The sequence below is a fragment of the Nerophis ophidion genome, linkage group LG12 (assembly GCF_033978795.1).
Source record: "Nerophis ophidion isolate RoL-2023_Sa linkage group LG12, RoL_Noph_v1.0, whole genome shotgun sequence".
Lineage (NCBI taxonomy): Eukaryota > Metazoa > Chordata > Actinopteri > Syngnathiformes > Syngnathidae > Nerophis > Nerophis ophidion.
In genome coordinates this window covers 52,763,891-52,788,854 of record NC_084622.1, presented here as the reverse complement: position 1 = coordinate 52,788,854, position 24,964 = coordinate 52,763,891, and the positions used below count along the sequence as shown (strand labels likewise).

Below are 24,964 nucleotides of genomic sequence, written 5' to 3'. Positions count from 1 at the left end.
TATTACGTTTCTATCTACCCACATTTAATGCGAAAAAAACACATACCAATCGACGGATTTAAGTTGCTCCAGTGTCAAAAGATGCGAAAGTCCTGATCGTTTGGTCCACACATTTTACCGGCGATGCTAACAGAGCTATTCGGCCATGCTATGGCTATGAATAGCGTCAATAGCTATTCGCTCAATAGCTTCAGTTTCTTCTTCAATACTTTCATACTCCAACCATCTGTTTCAATACACGCGTAATCTGTTGAATTGCTTAAGTCGCTGAAATCCAAGTATGGCCTGGACTCTCACACTTTTATGTTAGATCCACTATGGACTGGACTCTCATTATTATGTTAGATCCACAATGGACTGGACTCTCACTATTATGTTAGATCCACAATGGACTGGACTCTCACTATTACATTAGATCCACTATGGTGGGCGCTGATCCCCGGATGTTGTCGTGGCTTGTGCAGCCCTTTGAGACATTTGTGATTTAGGGCTATATAAATAAACATTGATTGATTGATTGATTGATTGATGAATCCGAGCTAATGTCGCTATATCTTGCTGTGGTATTCCCATTGTTTGTTTACATTGGCAGCACTGTGTGACGTCACAGGGAAGTGGCCAGTGTCTTCGCAGAGAGCCGAAAATAAGGCACTTTAAAGCTTTATTTAGGGATATTCCGAGACCGGTAAAATTTTGAAAAAAACTTCAAAAAATACAACAAGCCACTGGGAACTGATTTTTATTGTTTTTAACCCTTTTGAAATTGTGATAATGTTCCACTTTAAAGGCCTACTGAAAGCCACTACTAGCGACCACACAGTCTGATAGTTTATATATCAATGATGAAATATTAACATTGCAACACATGCCAATACGGCCGGGTTAGTTTACTAAATTCCAATTTAAGATTTTGCGTGAATTATCCTGCTGAAAACGTCGCGGTATGATGACGCGTGCACGTGACGTCACGGATTGTAGAGGACATTTTGTTTCAGTACCGATCCCAGCTATAAGTCATCTGCTTTAATCGCATGATTACACAGTATTCTGGACATCTTTGTTGCTGAATCTTTTGCAATTTGTTCAATGAATAGTCGAGAAGTCAAAGTAGAAAGATGGAGGTGGGAAGCGGTGTATTACAGCTGCCTTTAGCAACACAAACACAGCCAGTGTTTCATGTTTACATTCCCGAAAGACGACTTGGAAGCTTTATTATGGGACAGAGCGGTCAAGCGAACATGGTTCCCTACCACATGTCAACCGGCATGTTTCGGTGAGAAAATGGTGGCAATAAGTCGGCTCTTACCTTAGACATGAGCGGAGAGTTTGCGTCGTTCTTCCTGCAGCTGTGGACTCTCTTGCCTCCTACCACCGACCGCCCCCGACTGTCGGATGCTTACACATTGGAGGAGGGGGGGAAAAAAATCTCAGCCCGGCTGCCTTGCCTCGTCGGGAAACGTGGCTTCCCACGGAGACACTGGCGGTCAACACACCTGTGGCCACACCCCTCCGACTTTCGGTACCACCTTATAATCTCACTAAAACACTAGTAACACAATAAGCAGAAAAAGGATTTTCCAGAATTATCCTAGTGTAACAAACAGTTCAGGGTGTCCCAAGTTAACAGAGAGTGTGAGGAGGAGGAGTTTTGTCCTTTCAGAGTTGCCGTGGGGCTGTGACGTAGGGTGTGTGGTTGTGGAGAGAGAGGTGTAAAGGAGTTCACATTAACGAAGCGGTGGCTACCGGATCTGCTCTAATGTCTCCCGTTTATTATTTTATTATATAAGTACACTGTGTAGGCGAAGCCAGGACACTCGGCTCCACTAGTAAAGGTGTCTAATAACATCTGAATCGCTCCCACTGCCCTCGTCTTTTTTTTTTTTTTTTCTGGTCCTACACTCTCTCTTTCCTCATCCACGAATCTCTCATCCCAGCTCAAATTAATGAGGAAATCGTCGCTTTCTCGGTCCGAATCGCTCTAACTGCCGGTGGCCATGATTGTACACAATGTTCAGATGTGAGGAGCTCCACAACCCGTGACGTCACACGGTTATCGTCTGCTACTTCCGGTACAGGCAAGGCTTTTTTATTAGCGACCAAAAGTTGCGATTTTTATCGTCGATGTTCTCTACTAAATCCATTCAGCAAAAATATGGCAATATCCCCAAATGATCAAGTATGACACATAGAAAGGACCTGCTATCCCTGTTTGAATAAGAAAATGTCATTTCAATAGGCCTTTAATGTTTAACAGAATTCTACAACATGCTTGGCAGTGACAAGTTAACAGAGAACATAAAACTCTAGGAGCATATTAAGTTGAGCGATGCCAAATAAAATAATGTTTTGTGTACTAGGGTTGTCCCAATACCAATATTTTGGTACCCGTACCAAAATGTATTTTGATACTTTTCGGTACTTTTCTAAATAAAGGGGACCACAAAAAATGCCATTATTGGCTCTATTTTAACAAAAAAATCTTATTGTACAATAAACATATGTTTCTTATTGCAATTGTTGTCCTTAAATAAAATAGTGAACATACGAGACAACTTTAAAAAAGGCTCCTAATTTAGCTGCTGTCAAGACGTGGGGGTTTATGCAGCTTGCTGCAGGGTTTGTTCTCCTGGGATGTAAATGGACTATTTCGAACCAGACGTTAAGGTAGAAACATTTTTAATGATTTGTTATCAAAATAGGGAACAAACATAAACTACGACATGGAAAAAAACACGAAACTGTGGCATGAAACAAACAACATAAACTATGGCTTGGAACAAAACAAGACTTACTGTGGCATGAAATACGAGCAGCATGAACTATGGCATTAACAGAGCAGCGTGAACTAAACATGAAAAGAGCAGCATCAACTATGGCATGAAAACTGGCAATGTCGCCAGACCGACTGACTGGCAAGGGCAGTTTAATTAGTCTCATGATTAGAGCCAGGTGAGCGTCCGAACACCAGCGGCAGGTGAAAATCATAAGTCACCATGGCAAGCAAAACAAACAAGAGTGCACCAAAAAACAGGAACTAATGGAGTTCAAAACAACAGAAAACATAATCCAGACCACGAAACATGACAGCTGCTGACATAGGCAGTACCATATTGTGTAATTTTCCTTTCTATTATTTTTGTCAAAACTATGAGGGACAAGTGGGAGGAAATTAATTATTAATCAACTTGTTCATTTACTGTTAATATCTGCTTATTTTCTCTTTTAACACATTCTAGTTACACTTCTGTTAAAATGTTGTAATCACTTATTCTTCTCTTGCTTGGATACTTCATCCGCCATCCCAGCCGGTGTGACGCTCCATAGGGGTTAGCAATCATCCTCCGCCTGTTCCACCGTTGAGGTCTTGGGTTGTTATTTCCCCATAACTGGGCCCACATGGATGTGGGGGTGCCTTCTTCTGCCATCGCAGCCGTTGTGGTGGTTCTTACATATACCTTCTCCCGCCTGCTCTGCCCTTGAGGTCTTCACCGTATCCCTGGCTAGGGGGCATTCAGGTACTAGGCCTTTGCCAAGGGCCACCTGGGGTAACAGTAGTAAAGGGGGTCACCTCCTAGTGCCCCAAGACCCCATAGAGGAGCCTCCACTGCCAGATGCACTTAAACGTCATGCCCAGGACTATCAATCGATCTGATACCAAGTAGTTACAGGATCATACATTGGTCATATTCAAAGTCCTCATGTGTCCAGGGACGGATTTCCTGAGTTTATAAACATAATATAAATTTTCATAGGAGTATTGACTAGAAACACTCTTGTACTTGGTATCATTACAGTGGATGTCAGGTGTAGATCCCCCCATGGCGTTTGTTTACATTCAGGAGTGCTAGCTTTTGTTAGCGGTGACGTCGGTCAGCTATTGTAACCTCCTACGGTGTGTACTGAAGCATGTTTAGCTATTCCTTGTCCTGCAGGGATGATACTTGTAAGAAACTTACTTTAGTTGTTGCCATGGAGACGAGGATTAGTGATTTAGAAGTAGGCATCCTAGCTAGCTAGCCATGTCTTAAAGCACCTCTTCCTGAGGGCTTTTCAGTGTGATAACTTCACCTTTATCGTCAATTTTTTGGCCAAAATGCGTCCGTTCTCCCTTTTCTGTCTACACACTGTGTCTGCTTGTAATTACTCCATGATTGTGCACTGCCGAACATGCTCCTCTGCTCGTAAAACCATGTCATCATGCCCGTGAACCGGTACTTTTCAAACAGAGTATAGTACCGTTTTTGATTCATTAGTACCCAAAAATATGGATAGTACCGCGATACTACACTAGTACTGGTATACCGTACAACCCTAGTTTGGCATGTATTGACCTCCATAGGATTGCTTTGCTTTTAGTGTCTGTAACATACAATTTGCGGTGTTTGCTGGAAACATTTTAGACACTTTTGGTTAATGCAGTTGGTCTTTAAAGATAGCAGTGCACTACTGTGATTTAGAAGATCTTTGACTACTGTTAACATACAGTAGAGAGTAGGAAAGGGAGTTTCAAACCGCTTGTCCTTAGCTTTCTAAAATATTATATTGGGTTAAAAATATATCTATTCAAGTATAATGTGTGATAAAAGTCTTATAATGTCAGCCATGTAAACTCGGAGATCACGCTGGAGCTAATCCTGCATGTGTTCATGCTTAGCCCCGAGTAATCTTGTTTCTACAACTTGTATTTAGCCTCCTTTATTAAATGGCTTGACCACGGACCTGGAGCTGCAGGGATAGTTGTCAACCTCGTGATTGGCAGCCACTGCTGCTCAGCCGCCCCACCCCCACGCAGTGGTGCTCAAATCAATTACAAACAAAGCTGTTGCTGTGGAATTATCCCCAACCCCCATTCAGCAGAAATAAGCAGCATTAAAAGACTGCAGAGTCTTTTTTTTTTTTTACCTGACAATAATGGTGGGGAGCAAATCAGATAGGATCAGATCTTTTATATTTTTGGTGAAATTTCCACTTGCGACTGAAGAAATCTGTGTTGCTGCAATGATTGTTTGTGTATTTAATTCAGGGACTCCTGTGAACCGCATACCCATCATGGCCAAACAGGTGCTGGACCTGTACAAACTTTATAAGCTGGTGACCGAGAAGGGAGGCCTGGTGGAGGTCATCAACAAGAAGATTTGGAGGGAGATCACCAGAGGTCTCAACCTGCCCACATCCATAACCAGTGCAGCTTTTACTCTGCGCACACAGTAGGTGTCTTAACTGTCATTACCAACAATATCAATGTTTGTTTTCTTATTGACTCAAGGGCCGTATAAAAAGTATTTATTTATTTTATCAAACAGACTCAATATATAAATTGCACTGGACTATAAGCCGCAGATAAATACTGGTGCAGAAGATTTTGTAAATGTTTGTTTACATACATGTACATTATTTTTTTTACAAACGGTGTCTGCAACACGGCAGTAAAATGGAGGATCAAACAAAACAGAAGTCATCGTCATGGATCTGCTAGTTGCGCAGGCTAGCTCTCATTCAGCTAAACAGACTCAATATATAAATTGTACTGGACAATAAGCCGCAGATACATACTAGTAGAGAATATATTGTAAATGTTTGTTTACATATACAGTAATTGTTGCAAAACGGTGTCTGCAACACGGCAGTAAAACGGCAGATCAAACAAAACAGAAGTCATTGTTGTTGATCCGTTAGCTGCGCAGGCTAGCTCTCAATCAGCTAAACAGATTCAATATATAAATCGTACGGGACTATAAACCGCAGATTTATTCTGGTACAAAAGATTTTGTACATTTTTATTTACATACATGAATTTTTTCCAAATGGGCAGTACGGTGGTTGAGGGGTTAGTGCGTCTGCTTCACAATACGAAGGTCCTGGCTTCGATCCTGCGCTCGGGATCTTTCTGTGTGGAGTTTGCATGTCCTCCCCGTGACTGCGTGGGTTCCCTCTGAGTACTCCGGCTTCTTCCCACCTCCAAAGACATGCACCTGGGATAGGCCCCTCCCACCTCCAAAGACATCCACCTGGGGATAGGCCCCTCCCACCTCCAAAGACATGCACCTGGGGATAGGCCCCTCCCACCTCCAAAGACATGCACCTGGAGATAGGCCCCTCCCACCTCCAAAGACATGCACCTGGGGATAGGCCCCTCCCACCTCCAAAGACATGCACCTGGAGATAGGCCCCTCCCACCTCCAAAGACATGCACCTGGGGATAGGTTGATTGGCAACACTAAATGGTTCCTAGTGTGTGAATGTGAGTGTGAATGTGTCTGTCTGTGTTGGCCCTGTGCTGAGATGGCGACTTGTCCAGGGTGTAGATCGCCTTCCGCCCAAATGCAGCTGAGATAGGCCCCAGCAACCCCCACGACCCGAAAAGGACAAGCGGTAGAAAATGGGTAGATGGAAAATGTTAATGATAATCAGTGTTCTGAAAATTACTTTTCAAAAAGTAATTAATTATCGTTCTTACTTTATCAAAAAAGTAAGTGAATTACTCTTTTATAAATGTAATTACTAGAGAAAGTAAGTTATACGTTACTTAAAAAACAACTTTAAATATCTGGCATATGAATTTGAGAGACGTTCAATATAAGTGTGCGCTGTCTGCCTTTTAAAAGGCAGGGCCTGTTGCCTAGTGACGTGTGACATCATAGAGGGTGTTGAGGTTGCCCTCTAGTGGGTACAGCGGAACACCACACACTGCCAGGAGAGCCCGGGATTCAGGTTATAACACTGATTTATTTTCATAGATATCAGACAGTCTTCTGCTTTCCAGCACAAAGTCTTTCTTTTCCGAGTCCGTTCTTTCTCGCTCTGGTTCCCACTCCAACTCCAACAATGTGTCTCGTACCGGCTGCTGCTAATAAAGGAGACAGGTGATCAGATAACAAGGCCCATCTGGGCCATCCACTCACCTGCCGCTGTCTTCGAGGCCGGTCCTTGCACATCCTGTTCCGCGGCAGGCCCGCAGGCCACGTCCCCCTCCACAGAGGGTTTTGACGGAGCTGTGTATTTTAGCTTCAGCAGTTAGCAGCGCACTTTTTCGCCTTTGACGCCGCCGCTTTTGAATCCTTTCAGTGGATTGTGTTACCTTGGCTTAATAAAGAGATTGTATGTTCTTCGATGGCTGTCATATCTTTTTGTCAACAAACGGGGTATTGTTTGGTTGGCAAGTTTGTCACTTCAATCATTGCTTTGCTGTTCAACATTCCCATCGTGTACGTGTGCATATGCTGTTGTCTGCTGTGTCACAGTGGGATGGTGCCCCTTCCTGTTTGATATTAAAGTCAGTTTAGTGCTCGTGAAAATATATTTTCCTGCATTGAACTTACTGCACTTATGATGCTGTCTTGATGTCGACATAAACAACACCATGTCCAATGTAGCGTGACAATGGTGTTGTTAAGGACCTAAAAGTAATGAATTATATTACTCATTTCTAGTAAATGTAACGACATTACTAACATTGTTATTATATAATATTGTTATTACGAACACTGATAATAACACAGCATGTTTAATAGGGATGTCTCTCTCCGACATTTATATTGACTATTGGTCTGAAATCAACAAAAAAACAAGTATCAGATGATATCGGCCTGCATCTGAAATCTCCGACATAAGTTCGACACTCACAACCCTGTAGCGTGTTTACTTGTGCATACTGGATAGCCAGTTAACGTCTAAATGTCCTCCAAATAGCACACAAAGTTGGTCTTTTCTTGTATTTTAGTCCAGTCATGTACAAAAGGTCAACACGGTAAGCTATTGGCTAATAGGAGCTAGCAGCTACACAACAACTAAGCATGCAATAGCACACAAGTTAGACCTATGTAAGAAGTGTCTTTTAATTGAAACACGACATCTTGTCAAAATAAACAAGTAATACATAATTATAACTGCAGATTACTTACAGTATACAAAGTCTAAAGACAGAACTTTATCCAGTAACAAACGTGTCCGCATCATTCAACTTCCTGCATCCTGCTTTTAATTTAATGAAATAGTATGGCCAGTAAGTCTTTTCATACCTACCTTAGTTCTCTGACTCATCTCCCTTTATTCAGCGTTTTCTAACATCCAACACAATAAAATAATGCAACCATGTATGTGATTCCTGTTGATGTATCGTATTATATCAGTATCGGTCAAGACCGTGTCGTATCGAAAGGGAAAAAGGTTGTAATAAAAATGTTAACTTTGTGAGCAGTCATGTATCTTTCTCTTAATACAGTGAAATGGCAACTTTTGGTGATGGTTTGAATAATCATGAGTAATTGATTTGAAAGCTGAGGAAATCATTTTTTACAATTCAACAATTTAGACCCATACCGCTGAAAAATCACTGTGTTGAGTGAGTCTCCCCCGGGCCTTGTGGACCAAGCTGGATAATAACATGATTAACATAAGTTTTAGTGGTGAGATGTTTCTCATAGTCAGCATTGTCACTGGCGTCCCACTGAATGTGAATTCTCCCTGCCCCCTGGGTGTGAGTTTTTCTTGCCCTTTTGTGGGTTCTTCCGAGGATGTTGTAGTCGTAATGATTTGTGCAGTCCTTTGAAACATTTGTGATTTGGGGCTATATAAATAAACATTGATTGATTGATTGATTGAAATACACGTTTTCCTGCAGAGTCAGAAAACAACAATTAAATGAGGTGTGTTCCAAAATTGCACATATTGATAGTGATAACTTGTGCTGGGTTGTACAATTAGCATTAAACAGATCCTGTAGTACATGTGAGTGTCATTCTAGTGGTCCACCGGGTTTGTAGTTCCAGTGTTGGAACATTTTGCCATTTAGGTTTTACTTTCTGCTATAATTTGGAACAAAGTCGTCCTACTGCAATATTATTGTATTTGAATTATATGTCTGTTTTATATGTATATTACTGTTGAGTCACAAAGATCACTGCAGAAGTATAACGTGGGGCTTGATGTACTTAATATTTTACATGCAAACTGGATAGCACACGAAAGGCGGATCTACTCAATGTGTGCTTGTCAGGCTTGGTCAAACATGGGACTCAGATGCAGAGTAGGGAACAATCTGGCTGTGACAGACTCAAGCCGTCGTGCGGGTTCCATGGACCACCAAGCACAAACATTTGCTCGCAGGTGTAGACTTCTGTATTCATGCAAATAAGACAAGTCTTTTGCGGGTTGCTTTGCAGCCGTCCGCGCTCTCACTGCTCGCTCTTCCGTGTAGCTTTTCAGCCGTCCACGTCGTTTTTGTCTGCCTCTTGCTCTCTGTCTCCTCCTTGTTGCATGAGCTGTTGTTTGTTCTCTCGTCTCTCCCTCTTGTTCTTTCCTCGTTTCTCCACCTCTCTCCCCCACGTTCACAGCTGCCGCCCCTTTTAACAGTGCGAGAGGATTCATTAATTGTATCCAGGTGCGCGATCCACGCACCTGATCTGGCTTGTGGCGTCGCTCCCGCCTCGCCGCGCGCTCGCCATCTCCGCCTCCTCGCCGCCATCTTGGGCTGGGCTCCAGCGTGCCCTGCCGCTCTGTCGGACCGTCGGCTCCGCCTCTCCACACCGGCAGGCTTTTATTTTGAAAGTTTATTTTCACCTCCAGAGTCAGGGTAAATCAACATAGGCTATAACCTGAATAGTCAGCAAAAAAATGTTCCACAAAAAGGAACAATCGAAAATCACTTCCGAAAGGAGGAAACACAAAAACAATAAGGAACTACCTGTATACCTGGCGCAGGATATCCATCCATCCATTTTCTACCGCTGATTCCCTTTTGGGGTCGCAGGGGGAGATGGCGCCTATCTCAGCTACAATGGGGCGGAAGGCGGGGTACACCCTGGACAAGTTGCCAACACAGATAGACAGACAACATTCACACACTAGGGACCATTTAGTGTTGCCAATCAACCTATCTATACTCAATGAAATTAATCGTAAACAAAAAACTCTTCAAAAGGAGAAACAATGGCTGTAAAACGTCTACACTGACTCTTACCTAAAAAAGGTTAACAGAAGGCGTAACTCACAAAAATTGATAAAAAGGAAGAACTGTAAGAAAAAACTGCAAACTCACCAGTGCGGCTGCAAAACGAAATAACCAAAACCACTCTGCTGAGGAGGAGAAAAAGAAAACTCCAAATATCAACAAGGGAATTCAGGATCAAGATATTGAAACAAAAGACGAGGTAATGCTTGGAGACAATCTGGCACAGAACAAAGGGAGGCGTGGGCTTATAAGACACATGAGGGTAATGGGGAACAGGTGGAAACAATCGGGGATCAGAGATGACGTCAGACTGATGACACAAAAGGAAGGGCAAGTGACCTGAAACCAGAGGAGAGTTACTTTTCAAACTAAAACATGCAATTCACAAGACAGAAAAAACCAAGACAAGACCTCCCTCACCGCGGTGTGACCGTGCTAAATGGTTTGCGTCTCTTACGTAAGCGGAAGAAGGCCTGCGGTCCGTTTTCATCATCGTGCAAAATATATGCCGATCATCCAAATGCCCACAATGCTCGGAGGAGTAAATGCAAATATATTATACAACACACGCAATGTGATTTATCAACACACATCACCGTTTTGGGAGCATTATGTAACATTTTATTCAGAATGTTTTAAAAGTGGCGAAGTTCCACACTTGGCTGAGAGAGAGGAGTGCTCACGCTCCAGAGACACATGATGGTCAATCAATCATCCATCCATCCATTTTCTACCGCTTATTCCCTTTCGGGGTCGCGGGGGGCGCTGGCGCCTATCTCAGCTACAATCGGGCGGAAGGCAGGGTACACCCTGGACAAGTCGCCACCTCATCGCAGGGCCATGAGGTGGCGACTTGTCCAGGGTGTACCCTGCCTTCCGCCCGATTGTAGCTGAGATAGGCGCCAGCGCCCCCCGCGACCCCGAAAGGGAATAAGCGGTAGAAAATGGATGGATGGATGATTGATTGACCATCATGTCAATCAATCATTGTTTACTTATATAGCCCTAAACCACAAGTGTCTCAAAGGGCTGCACAAGCCACAACCACATCTTCCGCTGAGATCCCACATCAGGGCAAAGAATAACTCAACCCAGTGGGATGACAATAAGAAACCTTGGAGAGGACCGCAGACACTCCTCCGCCCCTTCTCTAGGGAGACCGGTGCAATGGACGTCGAGGGGGTCTAGCATAATATTGTGAAAGTCCAGTCCATAGTGGATCCAACATAATAGTGTGAGAGTCCAGTCCATAGTGGATCTAACAGAGTATTGTGAAAGTCCAGTCCATAGTGGATCTAACATAATAGTGAGAGAGTCCAGTCCATAGTGGATCTAACATAATAGTGAGAGTCTGTCCAAAGTGGATCTAACATAATAGCGTGAGTGTCTAGTCCATAGTGGATCTAACAGAGTATTGTGAAAGTCCAGTCCATAGTGGATCTAACATAATAGTGAGAGAGTCCAGTCCATAGTGGATCTAACATAATAGTGAGAGTCTGTCCAAAGTGGATCTAACATAATAGCGTGAGTGTCCAGTCCATAGTGGATCTAACATAATATTGTGAAAGTCCAGTCCATAGTGGATCTAACATAATAGTGAGAGAGTCCAGTCCATAGTGGATCTAACGTAATAGTGAGAGTCTGTCCAAAGTGGATCTAACATAATAGCGTGAGTGTCCAGTCCATAGTGGATCTAACATAATATTGTGAAAGTCCAGTCCATAGTGGATCTAACATAATAGTGAGAGAGTCCAGTCCATAGTGGATCTAACATAATAGTGAGAGTCTGTCCAAAGTTGATCAAACATAATAGTGAGAGTCCAGTCCATAGTGGATCTAACATAATAGTGAGAGTCTGTCCAAAGTTGATCTAACATAATAGTGAGAGTCCAGTCCATAGTGGATCCAACATAATAGTGTGAGAGGCCAGTCCATAGTGGATCTAACATAATATTGTGAAAGTCCAGTCCATAGTGGATCTAACATAATAGTGAGAGAGTCCAGTCCATAGTGGATCTAACATAATAGTGAGAGTCTGTCCAAAGTGGATCTAACATAATAGCGTGAGTGTCCAGTCCATAGTGGATCTAACAGAGTATTGTGAAAGTCCAGTCCATAGTGGATCTAACATAATAGTGAGAGAGTCCAGTCCATAGTGGATCTAACATAATAGTGAGAGTCTGTCCAAAGTGGATCTAACATAATAGCGTGAGTGTCCAGTCCATAGTGGATCTAACATAATATTGTGAAAGTCCAGTCCATAGTGGATCTAACATAATAGTGAGAGAGTCCAGTCCATAGTGGATCTAACGTAATAGTGAGAGTCTGTCCAAAGTGGATCTAACATAATAGCGTGAGTGTCCAGTCCATAGTGGATCTAACATAATATTGTGAAAGTCCAGTCCATAGTGGATCTAACATAATAGTGAGAGAGTCCAGTCCATAGGGGATCTAACATAATAGTGAGAGTCTGTCCAAAGTTGATCTAACATAATAGTGAGAGTCCAGTCCATAGTGGATCTAACATAATAGTGAGAGTCTGTCCAAAGTTGATCTAACATAATAGTGAGAGTCCAGTCCATAGTGGATCCAACATAATAGTGTGAGAGGCCAGTCCATAGTGGATCTAACATAATATTGTGAAAGTCCAGTCCATAGTGGATCTAACATAATACTGTGAGAGTCCAGTCCATAGTGGATCTAACATAATAGTGAGAGTCCAGTCCATAGTGGATCTAACATAATAGTGAGAGTCCAGTCCATAGTGTATCTAACATAATAGTGTGAGAGTCCAGTCCATAGTGGATCTAACATAATAGTGTGAGACTCCAGTCCATAGTGGATCCAACATAATAGTGTGAGAGTCCAGTCCGTAGTGGATTTAACATAATAGTGTGAGAGTCCAGTCCATAGTGGATTTAACATAATAGTGTGAGAGTCCAGTCCATAGTGGATCTAATATAATAGCGAGAGTCCAGTCCATACTGAGGCCAGCAGGAGACCATCTGGACTGGAGACAGGTCAGCAGAGCAGAGATGTCCCCAAATGATGCACAGACGAGTGGTCCACCCCGGGTCTTGACTCTGGACAGCCAGCAATTCATCCATGGCCACGGGACCTGTGTCCCCCCTTCCACAAGGGAGAGGGAGACAGAGCAGAAAAGAAACGTCAGATCAACTGGTCTAAAAAGGGGGTATATTTAAAGGCTAGAGTATACAAATGAGTTATAAGATGAGACTTAAATGCATAACTGCGACAATTTGACAATCTACATTGTAAATAGTCATGGAAATAAAGAAAACACATTGAATTGGAAGGCGTGTCTAAACTTTCGGCCTGCACTGTAGGTCAAAAGCATATTTCTGAGTAAAAGCAATCTAGTAAAGTGGTTCCAAAAATGTTAACTACTGGACTGTGAAAATACTTTGCAGGTATATGAAGTACCTGTACCCCTTTGAGTGTGAAAAGAGAGGTCTGAGCTCTCCAGGGGAGCTGCAGGCTGCAATAGACAGTAATCGCAGAGAAGGTCGGCGTCCCAGCTACACCAACAGCCTGTACCGCTACTCGCCGTCTCCAAACGCCGCTCAGCACGCACTCCTTTCCTCGCCCACCATTCACACCCCCGTGTCTGGACGCATGGCCTCCAGTCAGTCAGCCAGCCCGATTTTAAAGAAGCACGCAAGTATGAAAACATTGCTAGCTGTTGTCACTGTCATGTTAAATACACTTTGACTCTGCTGCTCAGGTGAAAGCTCAACTCCCATGATGCCCAGCCGGCTTCCCATGGCTGTAGCTCTGGGCCAGCAGCAGCAGCAGCAGCAGCAGCAGTTGGCTCAAGCTGCCACTCTGGAGCATCTCCGAGAGAGGCTGGAGCGAGGTGCAGATGCTCCAGAGAAGAAGATGATGCGTCTGGCAGAGGAGCAGCAGCGCCTCATGCAGCAGGCGCTCCAACAAAACCTGCTGGCCATGGCCTCCCACCTCAACCCTGTCAACCTCAAACTCAACAATGGTCATGGTGTGTGCGTATGTGTGTGCGTATGTGTGTGCGTATGTGTGTGCGTATGTGTGTGTGTGTATGTGTGTGTGTGTGTGTGTGTGTGTGTGTGTGTGTGTGTGTGTGCAAGGCTATTTCATCATTACTGGAGCTCCCAGTTAATGGAAATATCTCTTGTTGTTTTTCCACAGAGAGCAAACAGGATTTGTCCCTGAGTATCTCCACTAATGGAGCAGCCAGTATTAGTGTGTCGGTTCAAGTCAACGGCACCGTGTACTCTGGTAGGTTCACCTGATCATTGACCTGTGTGCACAGCAAATTTGCACAATACTTTCAACTGTACCAGACTGCATGACGATCGCAAGTTTTAAAAACAACAACACTTTTTTAAAGACAAAAACGTGCACTAGCACAATGTTTTTCAACCTTTTTTGAGCCAAGGCACATTTTTGGCGTTGAAAAAATGCAGAGGCACACCACCATCGTATCAGTGTTAATAGAACCCCGTTGTAGCTGGGACGCATTGTCTTTAATCTCCTTTCTAATGACTTCAATTTTCTTACTAAAGAATTGCATAAAGTCATCAGCTGAGTGGGTGGAGCTACTGGAAGGGGTCCCTTGTTGGGTTAGCGATGCTACCGTACTAAACAAAAATTTAGGATCGTTTTTATTACGGTGGATGAGATTTGAGTAATATTTAGCTTTAGCTTAGGTAAGCATGCGTTTATAAGTTATTAAACTATCACTCCATGCTTGATGGTGCACCTCAAGTTTAGTCGTGCGCCATTTGCATTCCAGCTTTCTACATAATAATTTCTGAGCTCTAGTTTCTTCTGTAAACCACGGGGTGCGCGTTTTTGGAGCCTTTTTTAACTTTAGCGGTGCTATGTTATCAATGGTTTCGCGCGGGGCGTCGTTAAAGTTGTTAGTGAGGTTATCAATAGAGCCCACATATTTTGGGAATGGTGCCATTACCGAGGGCAGTAGGTCAGCAAGAGTTGTCGTTGTGGCCGTATTAATGTTGTGGCTGCTATAGCAGTTATTATTATTATTAGTTTGACAAACATGCGTCTCAACCTCGAATTTTATAAGGTAATGATAGGACAATACTTAAGTATACGGGAGTACCGTAACTTTGGAAACGGTGATACCCCTGACAAGCACTAGGTCTATCGTATTACCGTTGCGTTGCGTGGGTTCATTTATTATTCGTGTGAGACCACAGCTATCAATTATAGTCTGGAGCGCTACGCACGGTTGGTCCGATGGGGTATTCATATGGATATTAAAGTCCCCCATTATGATTATATTATCGGCGTGTGTCACTAGATCAGCAACGAACTCTGAGAATTCATTGATAAAGTCCGAACAGGTAGATAACAGCCAGGTGTAGAGGCAGCGGTGTGACAGACCTCATAGTAAGCACCTCAAACGATTTATATTTATTATTTATGTTAGGACTAAGGTTAAAGTTTTCGTTGTATATTAATGCGACCCCCCCACCCCTTTTAAGAGGACGGGCAATATGCGCATGTGTAAAGTTAGGAGGACATGCCTCATTTAGCGCAAAAAATTTGTTTGGTTTAAGCCAGGTTTCGCTGAGACCGATGACGTTAAGATTGTTGTCTCTGACAATATCATTAACTAACAACGTTTTGGGAGACAATGATCTTATGTTTAAAAAACCTATATTATAGGTAGTGGGCTGTTTTAGGGAATTTTTGATCAAATTATCCGTAGTAGCAATATTAATAATGTTGTGTTTATTGTGCCCAGTGCATTTAGTATAATTACGACCATATCTAGGAATTGATACGACGGGAATTTTCCGATTGTTTGATTGTTGCTTTGATAAACTGCACGCATCATGGTTAACCACCTCAGTAACGGGGATTTTCCGATTGTTTGTTTGTTGCTTTGATAAACTGCACGCATCATAGTTAGCCACCTCAGTAAAACACATGTCCAACTCTGAAACACTCAAAGCAGAAAAAACTTGTTCTAATTTAACTGACTCCTTACCCAGACCAGTAGTCTCGCATCTTCCATTTAAATCCGGCTTCAGGATGGAGGGAAGTGGTGTTCTGTGGGGATTAGCCTTCTGCTTTGTTTTTAGCCCCGCTCGGCATCCGCGTTTCCGATCACACCGCTGGCGTCTGCTCCGTAGACGGCCCCCGCTGCTACTATACTCCCCTGCTTCACAGGCCGCTGGATGTAGCCACCGAATTATTCCCATGCTAGTTAGCACGTCTAGCAAGCACGCGTCTATCAGTCCAAAACGGCCCGATATGTCCACATCCAGAAGTGTCTGGCGGTCGTACGTGATCACGGAGTGACCACGATGTGAGCCAGCCATAAAGTTTGTAGAATTGTCCGGTATTTCTGCCAAATGTTCCATCTTTAGCAGGAGCTCCTCGAGGTCGCAGCCCGTCCGGGCGCCGCCATCTCGGGATTATGAAAACTTAAAATAGCACAACGGAGACCCCGGGCTGTTGAACAACTTAAGCTGTACATCAAACAAGAATGGGAAAGAATTCCACCTGAAAAGCTTCAAAAATGTGTCTCCTCAGTTCCCAAACCTTTACTGAGTGTTGTTAAAAGGAAAGGCCATGTAACACACTGGTAAAAATGCCCCTGTGACAACATTTTTGCAATATGTTGCTGCCATTAAATTCTAAGGTAATGATTATTTGTAGAGATGTCCGATAATGTCGGACTGCCGATATTATCGGCTGATAAGTGCTTTAAAATGTAATATCAGAAATTATCGGTATCAGTTTCAAAAAGTAAAACTCATGACCGCTATACAGAGTGGTACACGGACGTAGGGAGAAGTACAGAGCGCCAATAAACCTTAAAGGCACTGCCGTTGCATGCCAGTCCAATCACATAATATCTACGGCTTTTCACACACACAAGTGAATGCATGGCATACTGGTCACACTGAGGGTGGCCGTATAAACAACTTTAACACTGTTAAAAATATGCGCCGCACTGTGAACCCACACCAAACAAGAATGACAAACACATTTCGGGAGAACATCTGCACCGTAACACAACATAAACACAACAGAACAAATACCCATAATCCCTTGCAGCACTAACTCTTCCGGGACGCTACAATATACAACCTCGGCTACCCCTACCTTCTCACCTCAACCCCACCCCCCCCAACTCCGCCCACCTTAACCTCCTCATGCTCTCTCAGGGAGAGCATGTCCCAAATTTCAAGCTGTTGTTTTGAGGCATGTTAAAAAAAATAATGCACTTTGTGACTTCAATAATAAATATGGCAGTGCCATGTTGGCATTTGTTTCCATAACTTATAAATAAATAAATAAATGGGTTGTACCTGTATAGCGCTTTTCTACCTTCAAGGTACTCAAAGCACTTTGACACTACTTCCACATTCACACACACATTCACACACTGATGGAGGGAGCTGCCATGCAAGACGCTAACCAGCACCCATCAGGAGCAAGGGTGAAGTGTCTTGCGGGTTGCGCACGGTCACTCTCCTACTGCGCCACGACGTCCCTACTGGGTTGAGTTTTTCCTTGCCCTCGAGTGGATTTATTTTGGAAAATCTTGTTCAATCAATCAATCAGTGTTTATTTATATAGCCCTAAATCACAAGTGTCTCAAAGGGCTGCAGAAGCCACAACGACATCCTCGGTTCAGATCCCACATAAGGGCAAGGAAAAACTCAACCCAGTGGAATGTCAATGTGAATGCCTATGAGGGGGGTCTTGTTACATAGTTTAATGCATCCAGCGGAGCATCACAACAAAATGAGGCATAATAATGTGGTGATTCCACCACTGTATATATTGTATTGGTTGATATCGGAATTGGTATTTAAGAGTTGGACAATATCGGAATATGGGATATCGGCAAAAAAGCCATTATCGGACATCTCTAATTATTTGCAAAAACAAAATATGTTTCTCAGCTCAAATGTTAAGTATTTTGTCTTTGCAGTCTATGGAATTGAATATAAGTTAAAAAGGATTTGCAAATCATCATTTATTGTTTTTATTGACCATTTACCCAACGTGCCGACTTGACTGCTTCTGTGTGGTGTGTGTGCACGGAGCCATGATTACAATGTACTATCTTTGTCTTGTCTGTGTGGTGTGTGTGCACCGAGCCATGATTACAATGTACTATCTTTGTCTTGTCTGTGTGGTGTGTGTGCACGGAGCCATGATTACAATGTAATATCTTTGTCTTGTCTGTGTGGTGTGTGTGCACTGAGCCATGATTACAATGTACTATGTTTGTCTTGTCTGTGTGGTGTGTGTGCACCGAGCCATGATTACAATGTACTATGTTTGTCTTGTCTGTGTGGTGTGTGTACACAGAGCCATGATTACAATGTACTATGTTTGTCTTGTCTGTGTGGTGTGTGTGCACCGAGCCATGATTACAATGTACTATGTTTGTCTTGTCTCTGTAGTGTGTGTACACAGAGCCATGATTACAATGTACTATGTTTGTCTTGTCTGTGTGGTGTGTGTGCACCGAGCCATGATTACAATGTACTATGTTTGTCTTGTCTGTGTGGTGTGTGTACACAGAGCCATGATTACAATGTACTATGTTTGTCTTGTCTGTGTGGTGTGTGTGCACCGAGCCATGATTACAATGTACTATGTTTGTCTTGTCTCTGTAGTGTGTGTACACAGAGCCATGATTACAATGTACTATGTTTGTCTTGTCTGTGTGGTGTGTGTGCACCGAGCCATGATTACAATGTTCTATGTTTGTCTTGCCTGTGTGGTGTGTGTGCACCGAGCCTTGATTACAATGTACTATGTTTGTCTTGTCTGTGTGGTGTGTGTACACAGAGCCATGATTACAATGTACTATGTTTGTCTTGCCTGTGTGGTGTGTGTGCACCAAGCCATGATTACAATGTACTATGTTTGTCTTGTCTGTGTGGTGTGTGTGCACTGAGCCATGATTACAATGTACTATGTTTGTCTTGCACAGGAACATTGTTTGCTCAGAAGTCTGCAGCTCCGGTGGTGTCCCAGGCCGTGACTCCGGCAGGAACCAGTGGTTTCAGTGCCTTCTCCTCCTCACACAGCCCCTCCTCATCCTCCTCCTCCACCTCCTCAAAGGGAGCTAATTAAGTCTCATCTTTCTCCCATTCTCTCATTGAGCTCTATACTCTGTCATAGTCCACATGAACTGTGCGCTACACGTCTGCTTCTTTTCTCCTTACTTTGTTTAAATTAATATAGTCAAGACAATGGTGTGCGTGTGTGTGTGTGTGTGTGTGTGCGTGTGTGCGTGCGGACTTAGTGTAACGTGTTCATCCTTGTTTGTGAGCTAAGCATCCGTCATGTTCTGATAGTTGTCGCTGGTTTCTCATGTGTGGATTGAACAATAGTGCTGCCAAAGTGAATGAAGACCAAAAAAGCCTTAGCTCAATGACTTAGTTGCCATTATGTAAACACTATATATCATTGCTTGCTGTGAGTGGAGTTTCCATGGCGACATGAAGGGATTTTATACACTCAGGTACCGCAGGACCTTTTGTATTTAGAGGGATTTTTTTGTTAGAAACATTTAGTTTTCTTGTTTTTTTTTTTATTTAATTGAGTTCTGCCTTAAATGCATCAAATCTTCGGTTCAACGGCGCCGTGGTGATGAGATTGCCGTATTTACCTCGTTTTGACTTGGAAAGTTTCTGAACTCAGGAATGTCCGGCTGGACCCCGAACTCTTGTGTGACGTATGTTTTGTAGGGGCCAGGAATGTATGCCGACTTACCTCACGTTGTGACTGTTGAACACACTGAACCAGTGCTACCTCAACCCTGGAGAGAAATATGCAATCTGCTGAATTGTACTGTAAGCGGACAATCAAGGAAAAATTGCAGGCAAAATGTTACTGAGAACTAACAAGTGCAAAAGGCAAGACTCTGTGTTTGGGCTTTGGCTATTGAATTTGTTTGATATGGAATTAAAAAAAATCTTGTGTGCTGTCAAAGTCTTTTCTTTTCTCTCCTACATACGATAGTTCAGTGGCTGTGCGATTTTGAAAAGCCCAGCCCCCCTGGCAGATTTTATTTATGATGTTGTGGCTTGTGCAGCCCTTTGTTAAAGACTATATCAATCATCTTGGGATTGATTGGCTTGTGTTGCGTCTCTGGGTTGACGAGCAGCTAATTGTTTATTCATAGAGTGTGAGGACGCTCCCCTAAGTGGAGAATAATTCCAGCAAATAAGCTGAATTTCTGGGTGTAAAATTTCCACCTGTGTGCAGCTGGGATAGGCTCCAGCACCCCCCGTGATCCTGTATGGGACAAGCGGTAGGAAATGGATGGATAGATAGATAGTACTTTATTGATTCCTTCAGGAGAGTTCCCTCAGGAAAATGAAAATGTCCAAAAAATATCGTAAATTGCAATAATTTCACCTCAAAATGTAGTGTATATTACTGGAAATGGAAAAACAGTACTGCTGTTTTTTTTGGTAAAAAGAAAAAAAGACCGCTATGTGCCAGAATTTTACTGTAAAGTTAACTTTTTTTTTATTGTAAATGAAAAAAACTGCAATTTTACAATAACTTTTGACCTGAACTGCCAGTTTGTTTGTATTTAACACAAATCAAGAAGTGTAGATTTTTTGGTGTGTTATTGTAAATGCCAAAATGATACCATTGTTTATTGCAGTTTAAAAAAGGAATGTTTTTTTAATTTAGAGAAAAATGCTGTAAAAAACACAATTTTACCATAAAACCTGTTGCTACTTTTACATTGCAAAATGTAATGGATAACTTGCTTTGAAATGGTTTGACTGTTAAATAATATATTTTTGCACAATTAGACAATATTTAAGTAAACATTTGCGATTATATGGAGTACATATATTTTTTTCCTCCCGAAATATCCATCCATCCATCCATTTTCTACCGCTTATTCCCTTTTTGGGGTCGCGGGGGGCGCTGGCGCCTATCTCAGCAACAATCGGGCGGAAGGCGGGGTACACCCTGGACAAGTCGCCACCTCATCGCAGGCCCAACACAGATAGACAGACAACATTCACACAGTAGGGACCATTTAGTGTTGCCAATCAACCTATCCCCAGGTGCATGTCTTTGGAGGTGGGAGTGGCCTATCCCCAGGTCCATGTCTTTGGAGGTGGGAGGGGCCTATCCCCAGGTGCATGTCTTTGGAGGTGGGAGGAAGCCGGAGTACCCGGGGGGAACCCACGCATTCACGGGGAGAACATGCGAACTCCACACAGAAAGATCCCGAGCCTGGATTTGAACCCAGGACTGCAGGAACTTCGTATTGTGAGGCAGACGCACTAACCCACCGTGAAGCCCTAGATATAGTAAAAAATTGTGAAAACAAAATAGTAAAAACAATTACGTATAGTAAGAAAAGTTACAGTACTTTATTGCTACATATTATTTCCAGGCTTTGGATGGCCAAATAAAAAGAAGTGGCCCCCGAACCTTCAGTTGGATACCAGTGGTCTGAGCAGGGGCGGAGCTAGAGGGGAGGCCGGGGTAACACTGGACCCCCCTGAAATCTGATTGGACCCCCCAGGTGCCACCCCAGATGATTGACATATCGCAGCACCGCACGTCTTGTCGGAAGGAGCCAGTTGCATTTTTAAATCAGTGAAGCCTATTGACTGCTATTCCCTCCTGTACAGTAGTTGGCGCTATGTACCACAAAGCCTTGCGAGCCACGTTCATTAGGGGAGAAGAAGAATCCCCACTGAAGAAGAGGAAGATTCGAACTGGAGTCAATTATCGTTGCTGGAGAGCAGAGAGCCGGGCATCAACGAAGTTACAAAGAAAAAGAAAGATAACCTTCTCGTCGTAAAGTAAGTTTTACGGTGGTGTCTAATGAGTCACTGTTTAAAATAACTTCTGTAGATAGAAGTTTTTTTCTCTACAAGCAGAGAGCCACGGCATTAATGTTACATCTCATGGTGTCTTGCTTCCAACAGCCGCTAACGTCTCCTTTCATTCATTTGGTCGCTATTTATATTTACGTCTTTCTCCAACGATTCTACAGCAGTGCTTCTCAAATGGGTGTATATGTACTCCTGGGGGTACTTGAAGGTTTGCCAAGGGGTACGGGAGATTTTTGGAAAATATTGTAAAAATGGCAACAATTAAAAAATCCTTTATAAATATATTTATTGAATAATACTTCAACAAAATATGAATGTAAGTTCATAAAGTGTGAAAATAAATGCAACAATGCAATATTCAGTGTTGACAGCTAGATTTTTGTTGACATGTGGCTTCACGGTGGCAGAGGGGTTAGTGCGTCTGCCTCACAATACGAAGGTCCTGCAGTCCTGGGTTCAAATCCAGGCTCGGGATCTTTCTGTGTGGAGTTTGCATGTTCTCCCCGTGAATGCGTGGGTTCCCTCCGGGTACTCCGACTGCCTCCCACTTCCAAAGACATGCACCTGGGGATAGGTTGATTGGCAACACTAAATTGGCCCTAGTGTGTGAATGTGAGTGTGAATGTTGTCTATCTGTGTTGGCCCTGCGATGAGGTGGCGACTTGTCCAGGGTGTACCCCGCCTTCTGCCCGATTGTAGCTGAGATAGGCCCCAAAAAGGGAATAAGCGGTAGAAAATGGATGGATGGATGTTCCATAAATATTGATGTTAAAGATTTATTTTTTTGTGAAGAAATGTTTAGAAGTAAGTTGATGAATCCAGATGGATCTCTATTACAATCCCCAAAGAGGGCACTTTAAGTTGATGATTACTTCTATGTGGAGAAATCTGCATTTAGAATTGAATCACTTGTTTATTTTTCAACTAGTTTTTACTTATTTTTATATCTTTTTTCCCCCCAAATAGTTCAAGAAAAAACACTACAAATGAGCAATATTTTGCACTCTTATACAATTTAATAAATTAGAAACTGATGACATAGTGTTGTATTTTACTTCTGTATCTATTTTTTTAACCAAAAATGCTCTGCTCTGATTAGAGCAGGAGTAGGGAACCTATGGCTCTAGAGCCAGATGTGGCTCTTTTGATGACTGCATCTGGCTCTCAGATAAATCTTAGCTGACATTGCTTAACACGATAAGTAATTAATAATTCCGCTGGTAATCACAGTGTTAAAAATGACCTCCATCCATCCATCCATCCATCCATTTTCTACCGCTTGTCCCTTACGGGGTCGCGGGGGGCGCTGGCGCCTATCTCAGCTACAATCGGGCGGAAGGCGGAGTACACCCTGGACAAGTCGCCACCTCATCGCAGGGCCAACACAGATAGACAGGCAACATTCACACACTAGGGCCAATTTAGTGTTGCCAATCAACCTATCCCCAGGTGCATGTCTTTGGAGGTGGGAGGAGGAAGGGAACCCACGCAGTCACAAGGGAGAACATGCAAACTCCACACAGAAAGATCCCGAGAATGGGATTGAACCCAGGACTACAGGAACTTCGTATTGTGGGGCAGACGCACTAACCCCTCTGCCACTGTGAAGCCGTTAAAAATAACCTTCAAATTATAAAACATTCTCATGCATTTTAATCCAACCATCCGTTTTCTATCGCACCTGTTCAAGATGTCACATTAATAGTAAGAAGTATTATACTTATTATTGGTTAACTTTCAGAATAACAATTTTATTAAAAAGAATAAGAAACTTACTATACTCTAAAAATGTTGGTCTTACTTAAAAATGCACGCATTTAGTTGTATTCAGTGTTAAAAATATGATATGGCTCTCACGGAAATACATTTTTAAATATTTGGCTTTCATGGCTCTCTCAGCCAAAAAGGTTCCCGACCCCCGGATTAGGGGGTACTTGAATTAAAAAAATGTTCACAGGGGTTACATCACTGAAAAAAGTTTGAGAACCACTGTTCTAGACGAATGAACCTAGCGGAGAATCAGCCAGTCAGCTAGCTGTTTCATGCTCTGTTGTAATGTAACGTTCACACGGTAGTTAGCCTGCTGTCAACTAACTGAAAAGTCTGAATGTTAAACTTAGGTCTACAGTGGTTTATTTGCCCAGACATTTTTTAGGCTTGAAGTGGAGATTTAATAACACTGTGATTGTAAGTGATGCCTGGAGTAACGTTAACAAGACTGGCTTATTTTTTCATAGCAGGGTCAGTTGAGAATGAAAAGGCAGGGGGAGAAGATTTATGACCTCTTTTTAAAAAGAAGCAAGTCAGGGTCAGGAAAAGATGAGGCAGACAAACAGCCAGGATTCAGGTCTGCCAGCAGTCCTGGGACGAGTCAGGAGGGGAGAGAATGTGATGCACACAGCCCATCATCACCAGGACAGAGCATAGAAGCAGTCACATGCTCATTTAAGTCATTTGAAGTTACAGGGTTCCTACGCTAGTATGGAAAGTTTGGATTTTCTACATTTCCAGGTCTGTAGTGATATGGAAGATGGAAAAAATTGTATGGAAATATATTTATACTTATCTGGGTTATCTTGAGATTTGTGGGTTAATTATTTTGCATACACTACCTATCTACAATCTTCTGGAAATAATTTGGTGACTTAATGGCATACAAATTCAATAATGATAACAAATGATTTCCATGATGAATTGCATAATTTATTCACATGATATACTCATTTCAAATGTCACAAATTATTGGATTCTTTTTTTTACTGAGAAGCCTGGGAATTAGGTTCTGGACATTTCAAATGTGTAGGAACCCCTAAGTTTATTTTTAGATATTCTGAAGTGTTGGTTACTGATGTGTGTGGTTTTTTGATGGTGGTTGTATGTTCATTTTGCTTACACTAATATTTTCATTTTTATGCAATGTAGTTCCATTAGACACAGAAGAAAAAGATGGCAGCTCCCTTCCTGGGACTAGTCGGGAGAGAGAACTCGCAACACAGCACAGCCCATCTTCACCAGGTCAGAGCATAGACCAGGGGTGCCCACACTTTTTCTGCAGGCGAGCTACTTTTCAATTGACCAACTCGAGGGGATCTACCTCATTTATATATATCATTTATATTTATTTATTTATGAAAGAGAC

The 24,964-nt window shown here is 42.7% G+C and overlaps 1 protein-coding gene across 1 annotated transcript in view; it reads left to right on the top strand.

Annotated features, from left to right (window-relative positions):
• Positions 1–19,942, top strand: part of LOC133563553 (AT-rich interactive domain-containing protein 3B-like) — a 45,816-nt gene extending 25,874 nt beyond the window's left edge. The window contains exons 5-9 of the mRNA XM_061917732.1: positions 5,024–5,207; positions 13,381–13,631; positions 13,695–13,964; positions 14,135–14,224; positions 18,939–19,942. Coding sequence (XP_061773716.1) covers positions 5,024–5,207; positions 13,381–13,631; positions 13,695–13,964; positions 14,135–14,224; positions 18,939–19,081 — 938 coding nt within the window. The 3' untranslated portion in view covers positions 19,082–19,942. The remainder of the gene's footprint in view (positions 1–5,023; positions 5,208–13,380; positions 13,632–13,694; positions 13,965–14,134; positions 14,225–18,938) is intronic.
• Positions 19,943–24,964: the final 5,022 nt, after the last annotated feature.